At 45.4% G+C, this 27,265-nt stretch overlaps 2 protein-coding genes across 5 annotated transcripts in view; both read right to left on the reverse strand.

The window, feature by feature from the left end:
- Positions 1 to 3,423, reverse strand: part of spc24 (SPC24 component of NDC80 kinetochore complex) — a 28,270-nt gene extending 24,847 nt beyond the window's left edge. The window contains exon 1 of the mRNA XM_039772695.1: positions 3,338 to 3,423. The gene's annotated coding sequence lies outside the window, so the exon portion shown is untranslated. The remainder of the gene's footprint in view (positions 1 to 3,337) is intronic.
- Positions 3,424 to 3,507: 84 nt separating this feature from the next.
- Positions 3,508 to 27,265, reverse strand: part of pde4a (phosphodiesterase 4A, cAMP-specific) — a 640,523-nt gene continuing 616,765 nt past the window's right edge. For all 4 annotated transcript variants that reach the window (XM_039772684.1, XM_039772683.1, XM_039772685.1 and 1 more), the window contains 8 exons: positions 22,002 to 22,180; positions 19,033 to 19,131; positions 16,588 to 16,752; positions 13,864 to 13,963; positions 11,246 to 11,400; positions 9,994 to 10,116; positions 6,892 to 7,074; positions 3,508 to 4,828 (listed from right to left, as the gene is read on the reverse strand). In XM_039772684.1, coding sequence (XP_039628618.1) covers positions 4,307 to 4,828; positions 6,892 to 7,074; positions 9,994 to 10,116; positions 11,246 to 11,400; positions 13,864 to 13,963; positions 16,588 to 16,752; positions 19,033 to 19,131; positions 22,002 to 22,180 — 1,526 coding nt within the window. In that variant the 3' untranslated portion in view covers positions 3,508 to 4,306. The remainder of the gene's footprint in view (positions 4,829 to 6,891; positions 7,075 to 9,993; positions 10,117 to 11,245; positions 11,401 to 13,863; positions 13,964 to 16,587; positions 16,753 to 19,032; positions 19,132 to 22,001; positions 22,181 to 27,265) is intronic.

Raw genomic sequence — 27,265 nt, forward strand, 5'->3', positions numbered from 1 at the left:
AGTAAGACACCTATGGCGCACGCAGGGAGGAGCCACTCCCACCAACTCCAAGACCATTGGATACGACGACAACTCACAGAGCCACGCCCATGAATTCGGACGCGACAACACAGAAAAAACGGCGTCATTTATGTTCGTCTGTCGTAGAGGCCACATACAATTCTGAGCCACGTTAACTGTTCATAGAGGCATGTTTCTCGCGGAGGTGAGTCGCCATATGCAGCGTGTGAAACGGTTTGCGAGGGGTATCCCATGGGATCTTTAAAACAATCCTTTACAACTGAGGTTAAAACACAATGAAGTAAGCAGTCTTTAAAAACCGAGTTTTCGGTTACGACGCACGACCTCGTGCAGCATAGCAAACTGTTTTACACGCTACATACAGCAATTCGCATCCGCGGCAAACATGCGTCTTCTTAGATGTTCCTGCAGGAACACGGAAAGTCTACGTGAGTCACAGGTGCATGTGGACTGTGCAAAGACGACAACGACTCGAGTGACGAGTTGGAGGTGGGCACATGAGTGATGGTGGTCCGCCAGTTTTCAGTCATGGACAGAGTGCAAAGCAAATGTTTTAAGTGCAGTTCAACAACGAAAATGGCTTTTCTTTTTAACCAGATGGTACTTTTTATTTAAACCGTTGACGAGGTGAGAGGTCGGCGTTACGTCACAACTAGCTGCCTTTTCTCTGAATTGTCGCTCCGAGTTCGTAGGGCGTTCACGTCAAAATCAGACGCGGACACCGACGATCGGCCGGAGAGCCCACAGATGCCAACACATCCCATCTGAGCACTGAGCCACCTGCCTTGTTCAGCCTTTTCTCAAAAGCCTCCACTCCATCTCTGATGTGAGCCTATAATTCAAATGGGAAACTGCCAGGCATTAACCGAACACGGACATTTCTGAAGCACACCATTATCCTGCACCGTGTATGGACACCCAAGTGGTGACCTTTAGTACCCAGTTTGCCTAACGCTGGGGTGCCAGGTTGTATGCTACACCACTGCAATACAAACAAATGGCACCAGCGATTCACAATTAAGTAAGAAAAGGCAAACGTTTCTCCACAAATTCTACATCTTTAGCTAACCAATTATAACCTGGCTTAGATCAACACGGTGGTTGCCTTTCAAAAAGGTGATAACATCAAAGAAACAACTCGAGCAGCTGTCCTTTACTTGAACGTGATGCGTGCGAATGGCTGATCTCGTGTCACTCAGTCTAACAGGCCTGCGCTAACGTCTCCCTGTCGCTATACTGCCTGCTTTTTCAAAAGTCAGCCAAGGAGGAGTTAGGGGGTCTGTCTTTAGTCCACCATTTTTTTACAGCGGTCGCTCTCTACAGTCGTGCTTCACGCCACTGCTTTCTTAAAACACCACAACTGCATACCAAAGAAACTTCGGATTGTTGGCTTGGGTGAGACATTTGTGGAGGCCAATGTCACTACTGCACACGAGTTTCAGTATCTAAGAGTGCCAGAGGAAGACATCCCCAGATTATACCGTACTGTCTCGGGGGGCAAAGAGCCGGTGGACCAACAGCGACACAACAGAAGGAATCGGCACATCGTTTTTATTTGTGAAATTGATTAGAAATCATGAAGCTAACCACGGCAGATAGGACTTCTGAAAGGCTAAGACAAAAAAAAAAAAAAAACACGCAAAATAAATAAATAAATGCATGAACATTATTTGGTTCTGTAATTCCATGTCTTAATAAATGATAGACATATATTTTCCTAAATTAACAGTTAAAAGTAACCAAGTTAAAATGTCGCTTATTGTTTTATTTATTTTCTCAACCCACTTATTCAAAAGAGGGTGGCATCTAGGCGGCGTCAGGCACAAGGCCAGGAGGGATGCCAATCCATTGTAGTAAAGGAAAGGTCATATTCACTTTTTTAGCTATGAAAAATAAAACGATTAGATTGCCTCAAAATGAATGCTTCTAATTGGTCACATTCATATATATAATACATTTACACTATATATATATATATATATATATATATATATAAAGTATGTGTACATAATGCCTACAACTGCATATAAATTATTTAGTTAGATAATCGAACACTCTGCATCAAATGTGTATTATATACACACACACACATATATACAGTATATATAATATAATATATATATATGTATATATATATACACAGTATAGACTTCTAAATCAGGAAAAGATAATTGGAGACAATCTAAAGTTTGTTAGACAGCGAGACACATCAGACAGACACTACAATATATGATAGATAGATAGATAGATAGATAGATAGATAGATAGATAGATAGATAGATAGATAGATAGATAGATAGATAGATAGATAGATATGGAAAGCACTATATGCAGGCAGACAGATGGAGCGATGGACAGACAGAAATATAAAAAGATGTGAAAACACCATATACAGTTCGACTGACAAGACAGGCAGAGACACTTAGAAAAGGCACCACATGTCTGATAGCGTCGCAGAGGTTATGGATTAACGGGCACCCTCGCCATGTGGAAGGTGCTGTTTTACTCAACAAGGGGGGCCACCATTATGGATGGTAAGGCAGGATGGATCAGACTCTTGACCAGGATGGGTGCTGCTCCCTGCCTTAATAGGGAACCTGAAATAGTGGATGGACTTCAGGGAGGGAACTGCTTTTTGAGAACAACCGTTCACCCAGTATGCTAGGTGGCAGTGCTCCTAGTGCGGCACGTCTCTAGTTTAGACTCGCACTGGGCTGCAGGCTGCTGAAATGGGACAGCCATGGTTTATAACTGTTACTGCCTGATCTGGAAGTGCTTCCTGGGTGCAATGGTGTGGTACCAAAAGTACTGCCTGGTGCAGCTCAAGGAGTCGGGGTGAGGTGGACAAAACTTGCCTGGGAGGAGGCAGAGGCTGTGGAGATATTTCTGCAAACAAAATATACATTTCAACCCGGGACATCTGTCTGCATAGTTGTGTCTGTGGTTTGAGGGTGTGAAGATAGATAGATAGATAGATAGATAGATATATAGATAGAGCGACCACTATATGTAGACAGACAAACAGATGGACAGACTGTCTTCAACAAACACTAGATTTCCGTTGAACGAGTTGCCTTTTTAAATAATTTCTATCACACTTGAGGCGCACATACGTATCAATATGGCAGACATGAAATTACAGAACTTTGGCAAGTACAGGTAAGGTAATGATCTCGTGATCCGTGTGGATCAGTGTTGATGCAGGTATTTCGATTCTCTTTCCCTTTACTGTCTCTTCTCTTCAGCCCCAACTATTGCCATTTTTGTGCAAATTAACTAAAGGTTATGAAAAACTGAAGAACAGAGGAAGACTTACTGTTGAACTTTTAGTGTTGAAAGAAGTCCTAACTTCTCTACTTGTGAATCTCTCGTTTCGTTTGCTTGCCTGGAAGGACACATGGCAATTACCAGTACTGATGTATGGGAGAGCTAAACAATAAAACCAAAAAGCATCTGAAATAACACAAAAATCAAATCAAATCAAAATCAAAGTAAAAACCTCCATCTATTTTTCATTGCTTGACCGTCACTACAAGCCCAAAAGCTTGCAGAGAAAAAGGCACGCGGCCATTTAATGTAACACTCGGGATAGAAGATGAAGAAGAGGGGAGAGAGGGAGAGGGTGCTGCTCCATTTCAGAGGTGAACGTTCACACCGGCAAAGTCAGTGGCAGCTTGCGGCCCAGCAGTTCACTTCGGAGTCCCCAGGCGCCACTGCCTGTTCACGTCAATGGAAGAGGCTTTAGTTGATTTTTGTCGTGAAAGTTTTGCACAATTTGTGATGAAAAGGAAATCCTTTTTGAGTTTCATGGCTTTATCCACAAGAATACAATAACCTCTTCGTTTCCGAGCCAATGTCCTATACACGGTTGCAATCCAATCCCATTCTCCTGTGTGAATACGCACACTCACAGACACACATAGGGATACAGCGTAATGTATGTGTGTGTGTGCGTGTGCGTGAGCGTGCATGTGTGTAAATATATAAATATATGAATAGATATAATCTCCAGAGTGCTACAGCTCCTCAAATGGCCCAAAGTTAGTTCCTCGTTTTCTTCGGTTTCCTGTGTCCACCGGAAAGGTGGCACCATCCCACATTCGAAATCTACAGTTGCTGTGTAATTTGTATTATTTTTGTTCCCTTTTTAAAAAATAAATTAAAAATATTTTTTTTGTTCTTTTTAATTGTCCTGGGGGACACCCACTTGATTTCAAGACAACCCTGCCCCACCCAATGGTCCTTCAACCCCCACCCTCCCCCCACCCCCCCCAAAAAACCAGGCTCATGTTTCCACAGGAGAAGATGTGTTGTCTTCTTCTTCTCCTTCTTCTTCTTCTTCTACCACTACTACTATTTCCTTTTCCTCCTCCGGACTCCCTTGCGAATGTCCATTTTCTCCCACCACCACTACTATTACAGGCTCAGCCTGCTGCTCCTCTTGGCGCTGCCCCACTTCGTCAGGCGTGTATGCTATGTCATCCTCCTCCTCTTCCTCGTTGTTCAAATGGCAGGAGTTTTCCAGCTCTGCGTTGACCTCATCCCGCATGTCGTTACGGTGGTCCTTGTCAGAGCGGTCCGAGTCCTCACCCTCCTCCTCCAAGGTCAACTCAAACTGGAACTTGTCAAGACATGCATCATGCTCCTTGTCGGGATCATCGGGAGGTGGCGAAGGGCTTTGAGGGATCATACTCTGATACCAGTCCCGGTTGTCCTCGAGGGCGTCCAGAATGTCCTGTGCATCTGGGTGGACCAAGTCTGCCCACGTTTCCCACAGAGGGTGCACAATGTAGTCGATGAAGCCCACCTGCAAGTGAGAAAAAAAAAAAATGAAGGATTGTCAAGGAGACCAAACTCTTCTTGGAAACACCACAAGCTGCCATTTTGAAGATTTCAGTCTAAAGTCCAAAGCCAGTACGGTGCCAACTGCAAACCCGTTACATTTGTTTAACATGTTGTGGACTATGCCTGGCAGTTTATCCCGGCCAAGTCCCCCAAGCCGCCAGATGGAGCCCTCCCTGCAATGTGGAGATGCCCCAAATTCCAGCAGAGCATCATGGACTTTGGAGTTGTAGTGCACAGCCCTGCAGGATAACGTTGGGGCCGCCAGGGGAAGCTACAGGGAGACACAGAGACATTGGCTTTTCCTACAGCCCGGAAAAGGAAGGAATAAAGTGCTTCCGGGCTGACAAAGAAAGAAGAGTTTTGATTTGACCCGGAAGTGCTAGGAAGTCACATGGACTCCAGGTCAAGGAGCACTTCCGGGTCGTGGACTATAAAAAGGACAAGGAAACACCAGAGCGTTGAGCTGAGCTGGGTGGTAGGAGGGCAACGCGTCTGGGAGTGGAGGATTGATTTATTATTGGAGTATTGTGATTATTTATGTGCTTAGTGAACATTATTATAATAAAAATAATTATTGTAGCACTTTTACCTGGTGTTTGGCGTGGTACCTGAGGGTTCAAGGGAGCGCTAGTGCCCCCTACTGCTACAATGTGCTAACTAAAGAGGCAGACGCAGCAGTGGGCGCACGTTGTACAGTGCCTTCAGAAAGCAGAAATCGTTTAAATTGGTTTTTATTCTTAAATAAAGAACTGAAATCTTACACTGACACAAGTTCAGTTGTGTTCAAAACAATAGCAGTGGCTTTAAAAAAGTGAATAAAGCTCAAAATCCTTACACCGTATAGACTCGCGTATAAGCTGGGTCTTGAAATCCGAGAAATCGGTCATAAAATCAGACCCCGACTTATACGCCCGTTCACAAATACGACACGTCATTTTTTTCGTTTTTTTACATCTTCCAATCTCTCACCAGTTTCTCAGACGCATCGAATTTTCTTTTGCTACTTGTTCATATCCAGCCACCAAGAAGGGCCTTGGGAAGAGAAGTGACCAAGAAACCGCTGGTCACTCTGGCTGACCTCCAGATGACCCATGTAGAGATAGGAAGGACAACCACCACTGCAACAGTAATGTGGGCTTTACGGCAGAGTGGCCAGATGGCACACGAAAGTGACACCTTGGAGTTTGCATAAAGGCACTCAAGGATTCTCCTAGCATGAGAAACCAGATTCTCCAGTCTGAAGAGACCAAGATTGATCAGTCTGATCTCACTTCTAAGCATCACGTCTGGAGAAAACCAGGCACTGCTCTCCACCTGTGCAATACGACTCCAGGGGTGAAGCTTGGTGGTGGCAGCATCACACAGTCGAGCCGTTTTTCTGTGGCACGGCTTGGGAGGCTAGTAAAGCTGAGGGGAGAGCAACATACTGAGATCTCCTTAATGAAAACCTGCAGCAGACAGCTCTGGACCTCAGGCTGGGCAGAAGGTTCACTTTCCAACAGGACAAACACCCTGAGCCTAAAGCAATGACAGGAGTGGTTTGGGGTCAACTCTGGGAATCTTGTGGAGTGGCCCAGCCAGAGCTCAGACTTGAACCCAACATATCATCTCTGGGAAGACCTGAAAACTGCCGTCCACCGGCGGTCTCCACGCATTCTGACAGAGATTGAGAGGATCTGCAGAGAAGAAAGGCAGAAGATCCCCAAATCCAGGTGTGTAAAGCTGGTTGAGACAAACCCCGGAAGACTTGAAGCTGGAATTGAGGGGTTTCTACAAAGCATTGAATTAAAGGCCTGAACACGTCTGTGAACGAGAGATTCCAGTATTTGATTTTTTTTTTTAACAATTTGCAAACCTTTTCACTTTGACATTATGAGTGTAGATTGATGGTCAAACACAGCAAATGTATCCGTTTAAAAATGAAATGCACAAACCAAAAATGTGTGCAGAAAGTGAAGGGGTCTCAGTACTTTATGAATCCGCCGTATTTGTGATTTCACAGAAATTACCAGAACACCAGCATACCTGTGATTTCTCAACAGAGGCAGTGTGCTTGTCACACATTGGGCTGATCTCCATCCCTCGCTCCCGTTCCTTGTCGCCCTGACGGAAAAACTCCTCCATAATGCGATCTGTCCACTGACGGTAAAGCTCCAGGGGTTTCGTGGGATTGCTGAGGTCGGCACAGTGCACCATGTTTCTCAGCACCTGCAGACAGAATGTGCAGACATGGAGGGTGGCTTTTAAACATACTCCTTCAAAACAAGCCAAACCATTTTACAACGCGATCAAGACTGGCACCTCCTCGGGATTACAGGTGTATTGCCCATAGCCCCTCTTTCCAGAAGCTCTCCATAATGGTAAAGTTCTCCAGAAAAGGCACATTTTACCTGGGCATGGTAACATGTGCTTGATTTGATATAAGCAAAGTAAAATAAGCCTGTGCCCAGCACACTGCCCGCGATTCAATGGAGGCTGAGTGATGGGTTAAAATTGAAAGTCTGCTTTTCACAAACTGCCCCTCCCTCTTCATTTGCTTGACGTTCATGCCATGATCTACACAAGCAAGCGGGTAGGAGAGTCTGCCACTGCAAGTCAACTCCGGTGTAGAAAAGGAAGAGGTGATGAGGAGGAAGAAGGGCTAAATAGGGGATAACAGAAGATGAACAGAACAGCAGAGGGAGTGAGGGATAGCAGCAACAGAAAGAAGATGAGAACAGAAAAAATGGGGTGTGATAATGTATGAGCCTGAGAGGAAGAGGAGGAGGAGGAGGAGAAGAGAGACAAATGGTGCAAAGCAGGGCAGCCTGTCTGGAGGGTGCCTCCATGTTTAGAAAGGCTTCCCGCTGAGCTCCCAGAGTTGGCGGTGCCATTTCAGTGTCTATTACCATGGCAACTGGACTCCCTCAGTGACTGCTGCGACTGCTGCCGGCTCCGTGCCACCTCCACACAAGGAGCTCCAGCCACTCGGTTCTTTATCATTTCTTTTTTATGTGGACTAAAAAAATGACAGAGACTGGCAGCCCCTCCACTAGTGGCCCACCACGCTGAGCAGCAGCACTCATATTGGAGAATGAAATCATTAAGATAAACTCAATCAGCCAAACAAGCAGGACGATCACTAATTTTAAGTCGGGTGATGAAACATTCACCTCAAGAAGTTTAGTCTACCTTAAACTCAACAGAAAAACGAAGCGTTTGTGGCTGAACCTCAAAATCAGATTTCCGTGTGCTCCATGCACTCTGACTTCTCCAAGTCACCTCCTCCATTTTCCACTGAACTTTCCAGAGAAGTACACTCTATAAATGGCCGGTATTAATTCCCAAAGCTAAGCCTGTTTTGTCCCAGCCAGTACTTGAATGGGAGGCCATCGAGGTGCCGGTGAGGCCATCAGGGGGGCACTACCCTCGTGGTCTATGTGCATATCCCAGTGCAGTAATGGGGACGCTGTGTTATAAAATTTGATGAAGTCCTGATTCTCTGTGGTCATAAAAGATCAAACAGAATAGGGTGAATCCCAGAGTTCGGGCTAAACTGCCCATCACAACTTTATCCATTAGAACACTCTGGACGAGAACAGGCCATTCAGCCTAACAAAGCTCGCCAGTCCTGTCCACTTATTTCTTCCAAAAAAACATCAAGTCGAGTTTTGAAAGTCCCTAACATCTTACTGTCCACCACACCACTTGGTCGCTTATTCCAAGTGTCTATCGTTCTTTCTGTACAGTAAAACTTCCTAATGTTTGTGTGAAATTTCCCCTTCAGAAGTTTCCAGCTGTGTCCCCGTGTTCTAAATGAACTCACTTTAAAATAACAGTCTCGATCCGCTGCACTAATTCCCTTCATAATTTTAAACACTTCAGTCAGGTCTCCTCTTAATCTTCTTTTGCTTAAACTCTAAAGGCTCAGCTCTTTTAATCTTTCCACATCACTCATCTCCTGTAGCCCTGAATCAGCCTCGTCGCTCTTCTCTGGACTTTCTCCAGTGCTGCTATGTCTTCTCTGCAACTTGGAGACTAAAACTGCACACAGGACTCCAGATGAGGCCTCACCAGTGTGTTATAAAGGGTGAGCAGGACCTCCTGTGACTTGTACTGCACACATCAAGGCGCTATATAACCTGTTAGCCTTCTTAATGGCTTCTGTTAGGAAGTCGATAGCTTAGAGTCCACTACGACTCCTAAATCCTTCTAATGAGGTGGATTCTCGATTTTCTGACCACCCATTGTGTATTCAAACCTCACATTTTTACATCAGGTAGAAGATGCACAATGATGGCGATTCAAATAGCGCCCACTCTCTATGTAAAGTGCCTTGGGTAGGACAGAAAGGCGCTACATAAATATAATCGATTCATTGATTAAATGTGCTCATTCTTTTCGTCTGCTAATTACAAATACGTTTTTTTCAGATGAGAGAGTAAGGCTGTGTTGAGCGTGCAAGCATCAAAAGTGTCTCATGGGTCTCAAGGCTTTTGGTGTGGCACTGCCACTAACACAATTGCCACCTCTGCACCTATTTAACAGCCTTCGCCCAGAAAGTACTCGTTCATTTAGGACCTGACTTCTGACAAAGAAGGACCAGCGCCCTCTTGAAGTTACCGGCTTGCTGCAAGAACCAGCGAGATGTCACATGTGATGTGTACCCGGTGCTGTGGAGTCGCAGCCTGAAGCAATTATTGGGGTACTGGAGTTGAAGTAGCAGTGGCAGTAAGTGAGCAAAAGCGCCAGGGGGAAAAATAAACACAAAGCGCACTTTACAACTCGACTGAGATGAGTGTCGCCAATGGAATCTGTTTGGGCAGCCTCAGTAAATTCATGCTCCCCGCTCCTGTTGACAGCGTCTGCAGGAAGCGTTACCATTGTGATATTTAATTAGGTAACTTTTATCATAGGAGGCCCAGTGGTTAGCACCTCACTGCTCTTATGGACACTTAAAAGACCACCGCACCATTATAAAGCTCTCAGAACTAGTCCTTCTGCACGGATTTCAATGTTCAGCGAAGTTTGCTCGATATTTCCAGTGCGGCTGCATGTGCAACCTCCACTACACTGCATTGATAAACCTAAATCAAACGTCACGATGACATCCCCATTCCCAGTTTTCAGCCATTCTCCGCTGCTCACCTGTATCCTGTCCGTGTAGTGGTCAAGGAGCAGCACACCTGAACTTGTCACTTTCTTGGTCTCAACCATCGTCTTAAGATCTGCCAACAAGCTCATGTGCTTTGACATGTCTGTGGCCAGAACCTGAAAAGGAACAAGGAGAGCGTAAACATAAACCACATTTACAAATTAGATAGGAAAAAACACAATGTACAGTAATGTTAGAAATCAACACTTCTTAAGAGCAATAAAGGGTGACATTTTGAAATTCACGGTTCTCTGAGTCTACTGTTATGGACAAGAATTAGAATACAAACACCTATAAAAGTCACGAATTAAGAAAAACAAAGTGGGACCCTCAGGACGACTGTGGGGTACAGAGGTGGTAAATCGATTAAAAATGTGTGTCGGTGCCAATCATTATGGAGACCCTCTGGGGGTCTTTTGTGCCCACTGCTATCAGGCATTTCAATGCTTCCTCCATTTTGAACATCTTAACAATATCCATCCATCCATAATCCAGCCCGCTATATCCTAACTACAGGGTCACAGGGGTCTGCTGGAGCCAATCCCAGCCAACACAGGGCACAAGGCAGGAAACAAACCCCGGGCAGGGTGCCAGCCCACCGCAGGGCACACACACACCAAGCACAATTTAGGACCGCCATTCCACCTAACCTGCATGTCTTTGAACTGTGGGAGGAAACCCACGCAGACACGGGGAGAAGATGCAGACTCCACACAGGGAGGACCCACTGCGCTGCCCACCTTAACAATATCTGAACTTTATTTATTCATATTGATTGACTTATTGGCTCTATTATTTGTCCTGTGAGTCAGTATCCTTGTTTTTACGTTTCTGCTGCTGCATGCACATTGATTTCCCCCTTAGGATTAATAAAGTTTATCTAATCCAACGTCATCTTTGTAGAAGCGTGTGGTAGAAAAGCTTATCGAGACCCTGTGAGGATCTTTCCAGATGGCCATTTTTGAAAATACACAAATCCACCATCACCATTCTAGTAAGTCGCTCAAATGGGCAGCCCACCGCAGTGAGGGCTTACTGGTTATCGAGTCACAGAGTCTAAAATCTTCGCATGGAGATCTTCAAGCGATAAGATTCTGTAGGACATGTGTGGCAGGAATGCAGCAGCCGCTGTGGACTATTGGAGATCTTTAATTATGGGGACCTTCTACTTGCAATGATTTTTTTGGACAGGCAAAAGCACATCATGATGGATGCAAAAACGGTCGTAGAGCATCGCGGTCTTACCATATCGATGACCATCTTCCGCAGGGTCTGTCTCTGCCTTTTGCTGAGGTTCTGGAAGATGTCACAGTTCTCTTCCTGCAGGAGCTTGAAGCCCACCGCGAGGTGGTGATTCTCTAAGACGGATTCGTCATTGTACATGAGCGCCAGCTCCGAGTCTGTGGAGAAAAGCATTCCGGCAACCCTGTGGTTAGAATGTCCTCCTAGATGTCACTCCTGTCACCTGGCCATCTGGCTGATCACCTCAAGGCAGCACAGGAGTTCATAAGTTCTGACAGTTTCTACCAGACATTTAACTCTTTGCTGATGTGCCAGGTTACAGCTGTACATTTCTTTATAGTCAAACTGCCACGTAAAAGGCAGCTGGGTTTGTCTGCAGCAGCGCATTTTCAAAAATGTAAACTTAATGGTAGCAGCTGCTTATTTTTTGCAAAATCAAAGTTCTTGAACAGAATTAGCCAAATCCAAACAAACACATCCATTGTCATAGACGGCTGGGATGTCTCTGCGAACATTACCTCCCCCGGGACGCTAGATGGCAGCCCCCATGGGTTGCAGCAGTGCCTTGGACTCCCGCAGGGCTTTATGGGACATGGAGTTGTCTACAGCCTTGTTGGGATCCGGGGGCACCGCCAGTGGGTGCTGCAGCTGTTCCTAAGTCCGTATGGGTGGTTTTTTTTCACCCCACCCGGAAGTGGGTCGTCAAGCACCTCGAGCACTTCTGGGTAACGTATAAGAGGAGCCTGCAGACAGCACATGGGGGAGCCAGAGTCGGGAGGAGGGAGACGAAGCTGGCCGAGGAGGAGTGGAGGAGAAGAGATAGGAAAGAGTATAAAGAAAAGAAAGAAAGAATATCGTGCTGTGATTGTGTTGTTGTGCTTCTGGGAGACGGGGATGGCGTTTCCCACAAGAGAAAAGAAAATAAATCACGCGTGTTTTAACAAGTGTGCCTCCTGCAACTGTCTGAGTGGCTGGTACGCCCCCTACTAGCGTCAAACCAGCCAGCTCTCCATTTTCTAAGCTGCTTAACTAGTTTAGTGTCGCGTGGAGCCAAAGAATATCCCAGCAGCACCGTGGTGCATGGCAGTAATAATGTGAAAAGACCCCCGTCCACTAATGCAGAGTTGCTACCTCCACACTGTTGAGCTTTCATTTAAAGACAGCGTCTCTGTCCACACTGGCATTTTCACATCAGTTACAAAACTATCTACACTATCTACACACTAAAACGACCAAAAACGTTTATGATGTACACGTTCACCTACGCTGTGTACACTGACTATGCAGCCGGCCACAGGATTTCCAACAGAGCTGTAGTGATTAGAAACAAAAGAAATTTGACAAACGAGAGGCGGCCATTCAGTCCACCAAGCCCGTTTGTTAAGCTGCCCGAACATCTCCTCCAGATCCTTCAACGTCTGTCAAGGTTCCAGCTTTGACTACATGGCTCGGCAGTTTGTTTCAGAGTCCCCTAACTCTTTGTGTAAAGAAGAGCTTCCTGGATTCTGTCTGAAATGCACTTCTCCGTAATTTGTCTTCGAGTACGACTCGGTGGTAAATGATTTGCCGTTTGCGCTTGTACGCAGCATTTAAAATGTACAAAACTCAATTTAGACGCATACAGGTGAGCAACACAGCCAGCGCCATGAGAAGCAATTCCTCTGTGCCTGCTATGTTGGGAGATTTCTTTCCTTCCATAAAGGGTGACCAGTCAGGGAATGAGACATTGTAATGAGTAGGGTCCAATCATGGAGGGGGCTCAAACCAACCAAACCAATCAGTATGCGATTAGAGTCTCCATCTTCACCCACCCACACTGCAATGCTGAGCCGAGACTTTCACAAGTTCACGGCTCTGGAGAGCGTTTTCAACAGTCTCAGTTTTCAGAGGTTAAAATGCCAAGGTAGTGATGGCAAAAACATAAACCGAAATGAATGTCTGTGTTTTTAAACGAAGACGTAGAAGTGTGGACTTAGCCTGACTTGAACATCTTTTTGATGTGGTAGGGAAACTGAAGTGCCAGGCTGGACAACCCTTGTAGAAAAAGGAGGAAAAGTGCAAACTCCATACAAGCAATGTCTGGCCTATCCTGGCACGAGGCAGCAACATGTGGCAGTGTGCCACCTCATGAAAACTAACATTAAACTATCTATCCATCGATTATCCAATCCGCTACATCCTAACTACAGGGTCACGGGGGTCTGCTGGAGCCAATCCCAGCCAGCACAGGGCGCAAGGCAGGAAACAAACCCCGGGCAGGGCACCAGCCCACCGCAGGGCACACACCCACTATGGACAATTCAGGATCACCAATGCACCTCACCTGCATGTCTTTGGACTGTGGGAGGAAACCCACGCAGACATGGGGAGAACATGCAAACTCCACGCAGGGAGGACTCAGAAAGCGAACCCGGGTCTCCTAACTGCGAGGCAGCAGCACTACCCATTGCGCCACCGTGCCGCCAACATTAAACTATTGCAAACTAGCACAACAAAGGATGTGTTCAGAAAATTCAAAAGTGACGTTCATGAGTTCTCTTCGGATGCAAAATCCTATGGACTCATTGAACTGGGATACCATTTGCAGCCATTCAGCATTTTTATTTCTCATTCATACTCACTTGTATTGATGAGGAACTGATTAGAGACACCAGGGTGGTCCACGTCATGGATGGCAGCAGCAAACAAAGCAGCCAGAATCTCGAGATCCGTAAAGACAGCCTGCCAAAGATAAAAGGAAGATGCCATCATGAACATGTACTGGAGGTGAGCTTGAAGGACCACTGCGCCCAAAAACTTTATTTTTTTTTAATATGCCCATGTCCCCATGGCAGAGAATATTTTTTTATTTTGTGTGTTAATGCTGAATGAAGAGAAACACGTTTATGATATAACAGAACCCAATGGGGAACAACGATGTACAAAAGAATACAATGTGAAAAATGTCAATGGCTACTCGTGCCGCATAACCCACATGTCTGTTATCCAGTTGTAGGCTCCAAATGTGCAAAATGCACACATTATTTGGTAAATTATTACTAACAGCTACTTGCAGAAAAATCAGGGTATGTACGACAGAAACAGGAAAGACATTCGCAAAATCCTGTGCTTATGACCCGTGAATGAAGTGAAGAGGCAGATGTGAAGGGGTCTGAATACGTACGGAGGCCCACTGTAGGTGGCATCGATGTTGTGAAAGGAAGGGACGTGCAGATCACCTTCGGGTAGCAGCAGCACATGTCACTTCACACGGTGAACGTGTTTACACCAAGCAACGCTGAGTAAAGTTACAGGAAAAAAAACGCATCTTGCCATTCCGGTGCCCCTCTGCGTGGGATGGTGCAGAAGTACAAAGGCAGCCATGTACTGCAGTGGGTACGAGGGATATCAGGAGTAAAGGGGTAATGGAGCTCATTTGTTCTTACACTGTGGTGGGTCTCTATTGGAGTTGCATGTCTTGGCCCTTCTTGCATCGTGCAAAATAAATAAAAAAAAATAAACAAAATACCATCGTCATATCTTATCACGCCACTGCCATATCCAGGTAAGAGCGGCGCTGTTAGCATCCTTAATAGAGAATGCAGCCCATTGTTTGGGTGGGCTCACCACAGGGACATCCAGCGCTTGTTGTGTGGCCCCATCTAAATGTTTTGCCCACCTTTGACCTCGCTCGGGTAAGTGCGACCCAGTCTGTCCTAGAGAGGGATGTTCCATTGGGTAGACGCTCTTGAGAGCTTCACTGGGAGGGCTATGGTCAGTCTCTCGCCACCTCCCGAGTCTATGTGTTGTGGACTGCTTTGGGTTGAGGGGTTCCACTGTGAAGCTCCGACGAAAAGGTCGCCGGTGATTTACTTCCTGGTGGTGGTGGAGTGGGTCTCTGGAGTCTTGAACTGGTTTCTCGTCATATATGGGGAGGCTTGATGCCAGGTCAGCCTGAATAAAGCAGGAAGGCACGTTGTTCACAATATGTCGGTGATGATTCGACATGCACTATTTCGCTCAGGGTCAACCTTGTTGTACCAAAAACGATGCAAATATGGAGCCCACTGCTATCCACGGTCTCAGACATCCACGACAGGTCTTGGAAGCAGACACAACTTCATCCCGTACATAACACAGCTTAAATCAAGTATTTTTCTTCTTCACTCTTCTTCATTCTTTTCACTGTTTAGGCTTTGAAGAACTCCCAGCATCCCTACACGTACTTTGGCGCTTTAGAGCCATTACTAAGCAAATATTAAATGTGATAACGCAGTAGCGTATGTGGACAGCGAGAACACTAGAGGCTAAAGGCAGGTTTATACTGCGCTGGAAGCGTCAGCCCGGTGAAAATGACATCAAAACGAGAGGCACAGGCCCCCGCACTGCTTGGTGTGGCAATCGTTTATTTGTGCTAAACCGTGGGAATCAATTACGCAGATATGAGGGTCCTACTGTATTGTTTTTTGTGTAAACATTCTGATTATTTTTACTCTCAGATTACGTATTCGGACCGGTTTGCCTTGGACAGCCTATTCAGGCCCATCTTTTTAGCTACTTTGAGCTTTTATGTTATTTCTCCCATTTCTGTAAATACATTTTCAATTTATACAGATTAAAATTTCAAATTGTTTCTACAAGCCACATTTTTCACCATTTTATCGCCCTTGTAATTCAATTCTGTACGTCTTAATCTTCTTGAACTTTCAAGGCCAGCTGCCCATTTTTGGGCCTGCTCAGGCTGTAGCCTGCAGGTAGATGTCAGGGACCAGCTGGTCTGAAGTGAGTCTTTTCTGGGTTGCATTTGAAGGTCCTGGCCTGCCTTTTGTGGAGCCTCCTAAAGGCCACACCTCAGCTACCATATTTGAATCTCCAGAGATGCGAAAATAACAAAAAAGTATTAAAAAAAAAAAGCATAAAATACACACAACTTCACACAACCCGATACATAACAAGCGAAAGCTGAAATTGTCATTGCGCTTTCTTCTGTCTGTAGATGTTTCCCCTGAGCAGAGATCAGGCACCTGACACCATTAGCAGAATCCCAGCAACAATTCGTCCTAATTAATCCTGAAACGACAGAACCGGTAAATACAAACGCTACCAAGTGTCTATGACTGTGAGGTGTTCTTCAGTTTGCGTCGTTAGTTGGGCGCCACATATTGTGATTGCTGACTTACTCAGACCCCTAAGGGCCTACTGAACCCACACCGACACAATGTGAACCCTGGCTGGTCAGGCAGCTGACTCAAAATGATGACCTGCGGCCTCGACGTGAACCCCAGTGATGTACGAAAGTGCAGCGATGGTGCCCTCCTCGTACGTCTGGGTGTTCACCTCGGCCTCTACCCAGTGTTCATACTCACATCAAGGGCAGGCGTGGACAGCAGCACATGGGTAGACTGCGTGACATCTGCGGCGTGGAGGCTGTTGTGATACGCCACATCTGCGTGGTAGTGGTCTTCAAGCGTCATAATGTAGGTGATAAACGTGTCCACTGGAATCTTAAAGGTTTTCATCAAATCTCTCTCCTGAAATCAGAGGGAAAAAATCAAAAGTAAGAGACACTTGAAGGGTTGCTGCTGTCTTTTTGGTTCAGCGTTGCACTAGAGTACGGGTGTCAAACTCCAGTCCTGCAGGTTTTCATTCTGACCATCTCCTTCATTAGTCACCAGTTTGGGCTGCTAATTAACTTCTTTTTCTTTAGTTTTAATTAACTTGACTCAGGCCCCTAAGTTGTCTCTTTTTCCCTAATTAGCAGCCAAACAATAATGAGACACAAAACAAGCCGCCACCTGATCAGCTCACCCGTGTCCATCACACAATATCTGAAAATAAAGAAAGGTGGAGGTCTCGGTAAGGCTGATCTCCCGGGTCACCAAAACATCTTGATGGTGTTCTTTGAAAAAACAGAAAAATCAACAATTTTGGAAACGTCTGCCGTGGTAGAATGAGAGCAGCAACAAGCCATGGAATTAAACAACGAGTTTAATTAACAGCAAGAATTGGCATCTCATTAAGAAAGTGATTGGAGTGAAATTGGTTGGAGTTTGACGTTTTAGTTTAGCTCGTCATCTTTTGGCTCGTTTCACATCTCATTTCTGTTTGGCTGCCATTTAACAAAGAAACGAATCAATCCAGAGGTCTGAATCCTTAAAAACAGGGCCATTCAAATGAAGGGAAAGGAAGTTAATTAGCAGCGAATCCTGGTCAATGATTAGGAAAAGGGTGAGAATGAAAACCTGCAGGCACTGCGGCCCACCAGGACTGGAGTTTGACACCCGTGCCCTTGAGGGTTCGTACCCAAACGTCAGCTGCTACCCTGCATGAATGGCAGAACCTCTCTTGGGTAAGGCATCACAACATCCAATTTGGAAGGTACTTAGTCCAGTCGGTGGTGCAGTGGGACTGCAGCTCGGGGACAAAGTAAGATCCAGCCCTGGGTACTGTGCCCATTATAAGTGGCAAGTGACTGGGAAATGGCTTTAGTTTGTTATGATCAGGAAAGCTCAAAGATAAAGAAAGGCAAGTCGTCACCTTATGGGAGGAAAAGCACAACCACAAAAATGCGGACCTGACCTGCAGGAAATTCAGACGACAAGCTCCCCCTGCTTTCACAGCCCTGCGCTATTTGCATACATTTTGTGCACTTCTTGCAAATGATGACACACAGTTGTGCTGCTGGACGACCGGGTGCGTTGTTACAGTTCGACTCCAAGAAAACAAACAAAAAAAAAACGGTTAATAATTGTGGCCAATGAGGAGTCAGCATGCTGTGACCCTCGGGCCTACTGAAGATTTCCCTAATTCACAAAGTCCGTATGTGAGCCTGAGCGAGTCTCCAACTTTAAAGCTGCTGCTTGTTCCAAGGCATGAGCCTGAGCGAGTCTCCGGACTTTAATGGCCTTGATGGATCTTCTGCTTCTTAACCACAGCCTTCTCAACCCTCGTTCATGTGGAGCTCCACCACTCACGTCAAATGCAAGCTGAAGCAGGTCACTGGAGTTCTAACCCCAAGCCCAAGCCTATGACATGCTTCAAGGTTTGAGCCCCAGTCCATTTATGGGGTTTCTTTTGGGCTTGAGGAAACGTCTAAGTCCAAACTGCCATTGCCCTAGTGCCACTAACTGTAAAACCAGTTCATATCCAGCCACTCTTCTGAGGTGTCACCATCATCAGTCTCTCGATGTGTCCTTAAAGGGAATATAGACTCGCGTCTAGAAACCCGAGAATCACTCATAAAATCAGACCCCGACTTATACGCCTGTTCAAAAATGCGACACTTCATTTTTAAAAATGTATTTACATCTTATTCTTGCCTCCTCCGATCTCGCACCAGTTTCTCAGACACATCGAATTTTGTTTTCGCCACTCGATTTCTTTCGCCACTTCAACGACTTTTAATTTAAAGACAGCTTCAAATTTTCTTCTGATCGAACTCTTCATTGTAGATAAGGGATGCTCTTACGATAAAGGAGTGAGATACAAAAAACACAAAACAGTGCAAACGCTGCTTTAGAACAGTTTGGGTATTAAATACCGTGTGGTCACGTAGGCACAATAGAGAGAGACGGAGAGAGGTTAGGGGCACACGCTGATGCAACGCATTGCCGCACCCACATAGAAACAAAAGGCCGTGTGCTCCGTGGTTACTCTCTCCGGTGGGCGTTAGCATATCGTAATCTCTTGCACCAATAGCGTGAGTTTTCCACATTCAGTCATTATAAAATACCAAAAATGATACAGTATAATCAAGTCCCGACTTATCCGCAAATATATACAGTACATCCATAAAATCAAATCTTTCCTACCTGGAAAATTGCAAACATTATGCAACTGAGCGGACGGTTATTGGAGAACTCCGCCACCCGGAAGATATTAAGGCCCCACTTGTTCAAGTCTTCCAGCTCCTAAACGGAAAAAGAGACACAAACAGTCGTGACTTTCATTCCACCTCAACGACCCTTTCATCAAAGTCCACACATTCGGGTCTCTGGATTAGTGGACCAGTCTGCTTCATCAAGCCCTCATCCATGGACCGTATGGGGCGTCAAAGCAATGGACGTCTTGAACTCTGAACCCTACAAGAAGTTGTTACTCCTGAACCTGCAAATTAAACTCCTGATGACACTTCAGGTGACCAGCTCTATTCTCAAATTTACCATAAAACTCAAGAAGCTGTGTCTTGTCATCTCCAAGCAGAGAGACTTGTACTCCATGAAACACATCCAAACGGTGAAATCATTTCACGATGCGTCTCAACAGGCCAGGACGGCACTGCAAAACGGCGCAGCTGAACACAGCCAAAGCTGAGCAGTCTGGGAACTTTCAGAGGAAGAGCAAATGCATTTAGTCTCCTTCTGTCATGACAGAATCATTTTACAAACCTCTCAAAACATATTCATGTTGTCATTATGGGTAATCAATGAGCAAAATGCACACATTTATCCATCTGAAATGAAACCTACAACACAATGAAGTGTGCAAAGTGAGGGGGCTTCTGAATCCACTGTATCTTGTAGCAGTGCTACCATTAGTTAGAACTGCATCTCCCAGCAGCCCTTTCAGGGGCTGTTGGGGGTCAAAGGTGGCCAGAGGGGTTAAAAGGAGGGCAGGGGTTGAAGGGAAAAAAAAGTTTGTTTTGTTTGTTTGGTGCTTGTATTTATCTGTTGAATTGCCTGCCGTTTTTCTGCCATACATCTTCGTGTCCTGGATTGTATTGTTTGTTGGGGTCTGGAATCATTTGTCTACCTGTCTACTGTTTACTGAGGACGGTGTCTGGATTCATTGGCTTACCCGGAAGAAGGAGCGCTCCTGAGCCACACATCTGTCATCATACTTCAACAATTACCGGTAGGACTGTGTTTTTCCATTTTCCTCTCTTCATGCAAATCGCTGGACTTAACTTCACCGCTGCTCATTTCATCCATGGACTTTACTGCGTGTTTGTCGTGTTTATCTGTTAAATGTGACATCGCCGAAGGGATCAGGGGTGGTATTATTGTTTTCATTTAGTTCATTTAATTTCATTATACTTTTTTATCGTTTCAATTCCCAGCGTGTTTTTCTTTGTTGTCTCGGTAGTGTGTGTGTGTCGTGCCAAGGCTGGGGTTGTCCCTGGTAATCCTCGAGTAAAATAAATAAATCACCGTCACTCACGACGGTGTGAATCTTAGCGGCTTCTGACCGCTACCATCTGTCTATGTAATATAGTGCCTTTCACATCTATCTGTATACCTGTATACAGGGTGGTCCAGATCTAATTATGCAGATCCAGATCGTCTGGATGACTTTGATTTATGCGGAGACGATTCCAGTTCGGCGCGAAGACGATTCTTCATGTCGTCAGTTCGCACACTTCTCGATGGATTTTTCGGGTGATTTTCTATGTAATAAACTTGATAAGTTATAGCGTAATGAACATTGCATAATTAGATCTGGACCACCCTATAGATATCTATTATAATGCCTGATCTACCTATCTGTTCTGTTATATAGCACCTTTCATACCTATCTATCTATCGTAGTACCTTTCACAATCTACTTATCATATCTTCAGTGCTCATTGACCGATTTACTTTGTAAAGCCTACACACACACACACCAGTGCTCCACAATTACAGCAACATTCATTCCTATCAATCCTTCTTATTTGAAATTTTCCACAATGGCTCACTTTTTATCTGCCTGTGGCGTTGGTCAAGTCTATAAAACTCCAAATAAAATTTTATTTATATTTATATAGCGCTTTTCTTAACACTCAAAGTGCTTTAGTAAGCGTGGAGTCACTTCAACCACCACTAATGTGCCACACCCACGTGGACGATGATGGCAGCCCATTTTGCGCCAGTACGCTCACCGCACATTAGCTGTTAGGTGGTGAAGTGGTGAGAGAGAGATGGCCAATCACAGACAGGGGATGATTAGGGGGCCACAATGACTAGGCCGTGGAGGGCAGTTTAGCCTGGACATTAGGATACACCCTACTCTTTACAAAAGTGTCCAGGGATCTTTGATGACCACAGAGGGTCAGGACGTCAGTTTTGTGTCTCATCTGACGTATGGCACCATTTTTCCAGCACCATGGGGATCCACATTCAGAGCACAGGGTAAGCGCCCCCTGCTGGCCTCACCAACACCTCTTCCAGTACCGAGCCAAGCTCTCCCTGGTTGGTCTCCCATCCGAGTACTGGCAGGGCCTGCACATGCTTAGCGTCAGGTGGATGTCCTCTTCTGTAACCTGCTTGCCTGGCTGCACTCAGGCTTTGCTGTCCAAGGGCCTAAAGGGTGACGTGGAGGTCCACCATCTGCTCTTGTATAAAAGCCAACAAATGTAAAGTGTGTCCTAATTAGTTGGACTTTTTTCTCCAAAACATGTGAACTGGGCTTGAAGAGCGAGTCTTGATCTGACGCAGCTTGAATGGTGGTACATAAAATCGAGACTGATGGACAGAGAGGCTGGAGCGCAGACTTGTAACATAATTAGCGTTCCACTAAATTAAATACTGTTAGTGTATGGAGCAACAAATGTTTTTTGCCAGGAACGGCCACTTCATCCCTGGATTCTTAATTGAAAAGAGCAAGTACTTTACTTTTCACTATGAGGTACAATGCAGACAAGGGGGCTGCAGTTTCCTGCGCCTTCCTGCCTTGAATTCTGTGACTCAGGTTCTCCAGTTTGGGTGGTCCTGGGCTGTCTTTCTCACTTGACATTCGTTCTTGTGCTGCATTTTAAAACTTAACAAAATAAGAAAATTCTGATATTAGGCAGATGACATACCCTGGCAAGGTTCTCCTCCTGGTCAGTCTTCACCCCAAAGCGTGGGATACTGGAGTTGGTCAGACTGGAGCTGTGCATCAGTTTCTTCACCCCACTGATCTGACACATGGGCTGCTGCTTCTTCTTCTTCTCGCGCTCCTTCTGAGTTGGGGAGGGGATCTCCACTTCATTTTGCTTATCTGAAAGTAGGATCACAAAAGACGTGGATTTTAGCTGCTGTCTCACTCCTCACACACCATGGATCTGTACGGTTCAAACAAACTAGTTCTTATCTTAGCCAATCACAGAAGGATTACACAAGTGAGACAACGAGCAGGTTACTACTGGAAAAACCCCTCAAGTACCTCTGGGCAGGTGGGCTGAACTATGGAGAGTCACTGCCATTCAGAAAAGCGTACTTAGCCTAATATGGAGGGGCACACCACCTCAGTCCTAGAGGTTTTCACTTTAACGAGTCTTTTAAACAGACCCCATGCAACCCCCTTAATAAAAGAATAAGTGTCCATGTGTCAGTCCGTTTGTAATGTCTCTGTCAGATGGAGCATCGCAAACATTTTTAGTAACAAAATGGATTGTATTTGTCATTCCAACACATGGCGCATCTCAAACACTATCACCGCTTTTATGAATCCCATTCCCAATGGCATATGACAGAGACAAACGCATTGCTCAGTGCACTGCAAACGTTAACGCCGAGGTCTGCATGGATTATTTAGATTTCAACCCGTCTTAGATGGGCAGACAGCGACTGGTATAATGAAAGGATAAGTGTCTCTGTCTCTGTGTCTCTATCCAGTTGCTATCCATCTATCCATTATCCAACCCACTATATCCTAACTAGAGGGTCACGGGGGTCTGCTATGTCTTTTCCACTGCTTTTACAAATCCATTTCCAAATGGCACATAAAAAAGACACGCACATTACATTTGTCATTCCAACAGATGGCGCATCACAAACATTAGCAGTGTTTTTACGGAATCCCATCCCCAATGGCATATGACATATGCATGGTGCACTGCAAACGTTAACGCCGAGGTCTGCATTGATTATTTAGATTTCAACCCGTCTTAGATGGGGAGCACAGCTAGTAATATAATGAATGGATAAGTGTCTTTATCCAGTTGCTATGTCTCTTGTCATTCCAACAGATGGCGCATCATATGCATTTCCACTGCTTTTATGAATCCATTTCCAAATGGAACATAAAAAGACATGCGCATTACATTTGTCATTCCAACACATGGCGCATCACAAGCACTACCACTGCTTTTATGAATCCCATCCCCAATGGCATATGACAGAGACAGACGCATTTCACGGTGCACTGCAATCATTAACGCCGAGGTCTGCATTGATCATTTAGATTTCAACCCGTCTTAGATGGGGAGCACAGCAAGTTTACTTCTAAAGCCATCTGCTTTTTTGGGCTTAGTTTTAGCTAACTTGTCTGTTATGATTCTGAACCCTTAACTGCCTGTTTTAGTTTTCTTAAGTTAACAGTAAGGTGCAAATGGCAAGGGAACCAGCAGCTTTTCAGTTAAGGGGCTTCCATTTAAAGCTGTTAACACAACATTATGAAAAAAATGGGAGAGAGAGAAGGGGAAGAGCAAGAGGTGTAAATCTGTTCTGGACATCCTCAGAAAATGAACAATCAGCATGGAGATAAAGATCTGTCCAGGAAGAGCGAAAAAACTAACAAGCCATGTCATTAAATAGCAAGTTTCGTTATCTGCCAGGCCTGGCTTTGAATTCCAATTTGAGTTCAAGTTCACATTTATTTGTCATTCCAGCCATATTTAAAATACAGTGGGACAAAAGTGGTTGGAATGAAAACCTGCAGCCCCTGTGGACCCTCCAGGACCCCCGACCTAGTGAAGTGACCGATGTCTGTGCTCCTGCACGTTCCTGTGCCTGCGTTGCCCGTAATGGCTTTCTGTGTTTGACACGCTGGCTTCCTTGCTTTTCGTACGTCTCGCAATAAAACCTCAGACAGGAGCTCAATTCAAATGCAATTCAAAGTGAAATCAACGCATTTTATTTTAAACAGTTGAGGCACAAGCAGGTGGAGTTACTTTGGACCAAAAGTGTCCACAAGGCCACACCGCCTTCTTAAAATAAAGCAAAATCCTTAAATAAAATAAACCAAAGTCAGCAGTAAAAAGCTCACGTTGCAGAATGGAAGACCTAGTAGACGGTCCCATTTTACTGACTTTACCCATCATGCTCCTGGTTGACTCGCACCCCGAGCGCTGCCCTTTATGCCCCACCTTTATCTCCATACCTCTGGCCGTCAGTAAGCCTCTCATTGGCCTGCCGCACGCTGGAGTCGCCGAACGACAGAACCATGCTGCTTCTGCTTTTCCTCTTCACTCTCCACCTCAGTTTGCTCGACTGTGAGAAGCTTTCCCCCGCGGTTTGTATTTTTACAGCTCACTTCAGGATTCAAATGAGCCTCGGCAGTGGCAGGAAATCTGAAGCACCCAGAAGAGAACCCACAGGGCGAACATGCAAACTCTGTATGACCAAGAGCCGGGCATGGGATTAACCAAGAAAGAAGCAGGGCCATCCTCTGGGCTACCTCGTCACACTTTATAATAGAGTCAACAGTATGGGGGGTGTGTGTGTATGTAGTAGACTGTGAGCCCCCCAAACCCCAGACACAACAATGCTGGCAACAGTCACGGGTTCAAACAAGAGAGCAAAGGATCTTTTAACAGGCTTATTTTTTATCCCTTTTCTCTTCTCCAGCCAGCATTGTCCACTTCATCCCATCTCCGAATCCAAAGGAGTGGCAGAGCAGGCCTTTTCACCCTGAGCCCTTGAGTGCTTCCACTGCAACAAGGTTACCACCTGTAAGCAGTCGGTGAGAAAGGAGTCGGCCTCCAGCAACACCAATGGACCCCAACAAAACTACGACTCATATGCAGCCCTGCGGGTGTCCAAACAGGAATCGTGCCAGAGTGATGCCACCACCCAGAATACTGGGGCAACATGTGGCCCTGGGATGCAGTCTAACTCTGTTCAAACATTTTAACTGCATCCTGCCAGGTAAAGGTACCACTAAGCAACCCAGTTGGGATGCCCATCCACCCGTGGCCTCCCAGTCAGGTAAGGTGCCATCCACCCCAGCCGGGATGCCAGGCAACCTGTGTCATCTATGACAATAAATACACCTTAATAAAAGGGCAAGTGTCAGTGTATCTGTCTGCTTGCTATGTCTCGATCAATCTAACAGATGGTGCATCGCATACAGTAGCACTGCTTTTACGAACCAAATACTAAATCCACTTCAATAAAAGAATATGTGTCTGTGTAGGTTTTTTTTTTCTGGTTGTTATGTCTCTGTTATTTCAACAGATGACACATCTTAAACATCCATAGTTGTAAAATACCTTGCATTTATCATTCCAACGGATGGTGCCATCACAAGCATTAGCACTGCTTTTGCGAATCCCACAGCAAATCCACCTTATTAAAAGGATAAGTGTCTGTGTATCTGTGTGTCTGTCCAGTTGCTACATCTCTGTCATTCCAACAGATGACGCATCACAAACATCTGTAGTAATAAAATACGCTGCATGTCTCACTCCAATAGATGGTGCACCCCAAAATTAGCACTGCTTTTTACGAACCTCACCCCAAATCTACCTTAATAAAAGGGCAAGTGTCTGTGTTTGTGTGTCTGTGTGACCGTCCACTGGTCACGTCTCTGTCATTCCAACAGATGGCGCATCACAAACATCTGCTAAATGCTGTTATAATATACACAGTACATTAAAAAGCATTTAATGTGCAATGCAACAAGACTAATACAATTATGTATTATATAGTATGCACACATCTATATACAGTAAATACAGACACATCTGCATATAAAATTGTTATGAATTAAAAGTCCATATTGAATTAAATCCCTCACAGATCAGACTCCCTAGTGGAGGCGTCTCCATGGCGTGGCGTATCTCCTGAACAATTTCACTTTGTGCTCCTGGAGTCAGGCCAGCTTCCAGGTGACAAAACAAGCCACTCATGCCGAGTCTTCATTTTCCTAAAAATTTGTTTGAGGGCTTGCGGTTGACCAAACTGACGTCAATGGTTTGACTTAACATGCCGGAATCCCTGTGCATTAAGGAATACAATTTCTCCGTCCTCATTTTCAAACGCGCTCCTTGGCTTAAAGCTGTTCCTTACTGGCAGCTCTGTGTGGTGATTGAATTGTGACTGAGACGTCCCCGAGTGGTTAAAATGAGTTGCGCTATCAGAGAAGTGCAGGCGGAATGTGGGCCACATGGTCCGGGTGGTCTTTATAGCTGCACTACTGACTTTCTGTCATCTCCTGCGCTTCCATGGGAGAAGAACATGGGGCGCTATAACACCCGATTTAATTTCATATGCATTGAAACTCAACAACTTATTACAGAGTCTGGGTTTTCAGAACTGCCCTGCACTATTTGTAAATCAATTCAGTGTACTTAAATGTGGCACCTAAAATGTATATTTTTCTAAATAACACAGAAAACAGAGATACCTACTGTACATCAATAATGTCAAGTAAAAACATGGAATAGGTGTGTAGGGTGCAATATGAGCTATTTGGCCTGTATGGATACTAGCTGGTATTACAAAATACATAAAAATAGCAAAATGTTAACCTAAAAATAATATAACATTCACAGACTCCCTCAATGCAATTCAATGTCACTCTGCCATCAGGCACAAGGCAGAATCAGACTCTGCAGGGTGTGCCAATCCTTTTCAGGATACCCTCCTGCCAATGTAAAACCCTTAGTTAAGCTAAAGAGATGCCCTTAGGAGTGAAATACGTGTAGGCAGAGGAAGAACCCATGCAGGCATGGAGAGGAGGTGCAAATCCACTGTCACCTCCAGCCAGGAAGGTCATGAACGGACGGGCATCGTGGCATGGTTGGTAGTTGGCACCTTCCTGGCCGGGAGGCCATAATAATGGACGGACTGAGGAAGTCTGCCTTCCAGGGTCATGTATTCCCCAAAACAATGGATGGGAGCTCCCATTTGTATACCAGCATAGCAACAAGGGAGGTGTAGTCCAGATGGGCGGCCCTGCTGGTGCCCTTGGGTGCTGCTAGGGAGACCTGCTGGTACAGGATTTCTCCAGTTTAAGGAGGCTCCGTCTGACCACCCTGAAGGGCTTCCTGGGTGTAATGCTCTGGCACTGGTAGGACTCCCAGGTCCAACGTTAAAGGAACCACCCTGTCTCGCCCAGGGAAACTGGAGTCGGGAGAAG

The sequence above is a fragment of the Polypterus senegalus genome, chromosome 12 (genome assembly GCF_016835505.1).
Source record: "Polypterus senegalus isolate Bchr_013 chromosome 12, ASM1683550v1, whole genome shotgun sequence".
Taxonomy (NCBI): Eukaryota; Metazoa; Chordata; class Cladistia; order Polypteriformes; family Polypteridae; genus Polypterus; species Polypterus senegalus.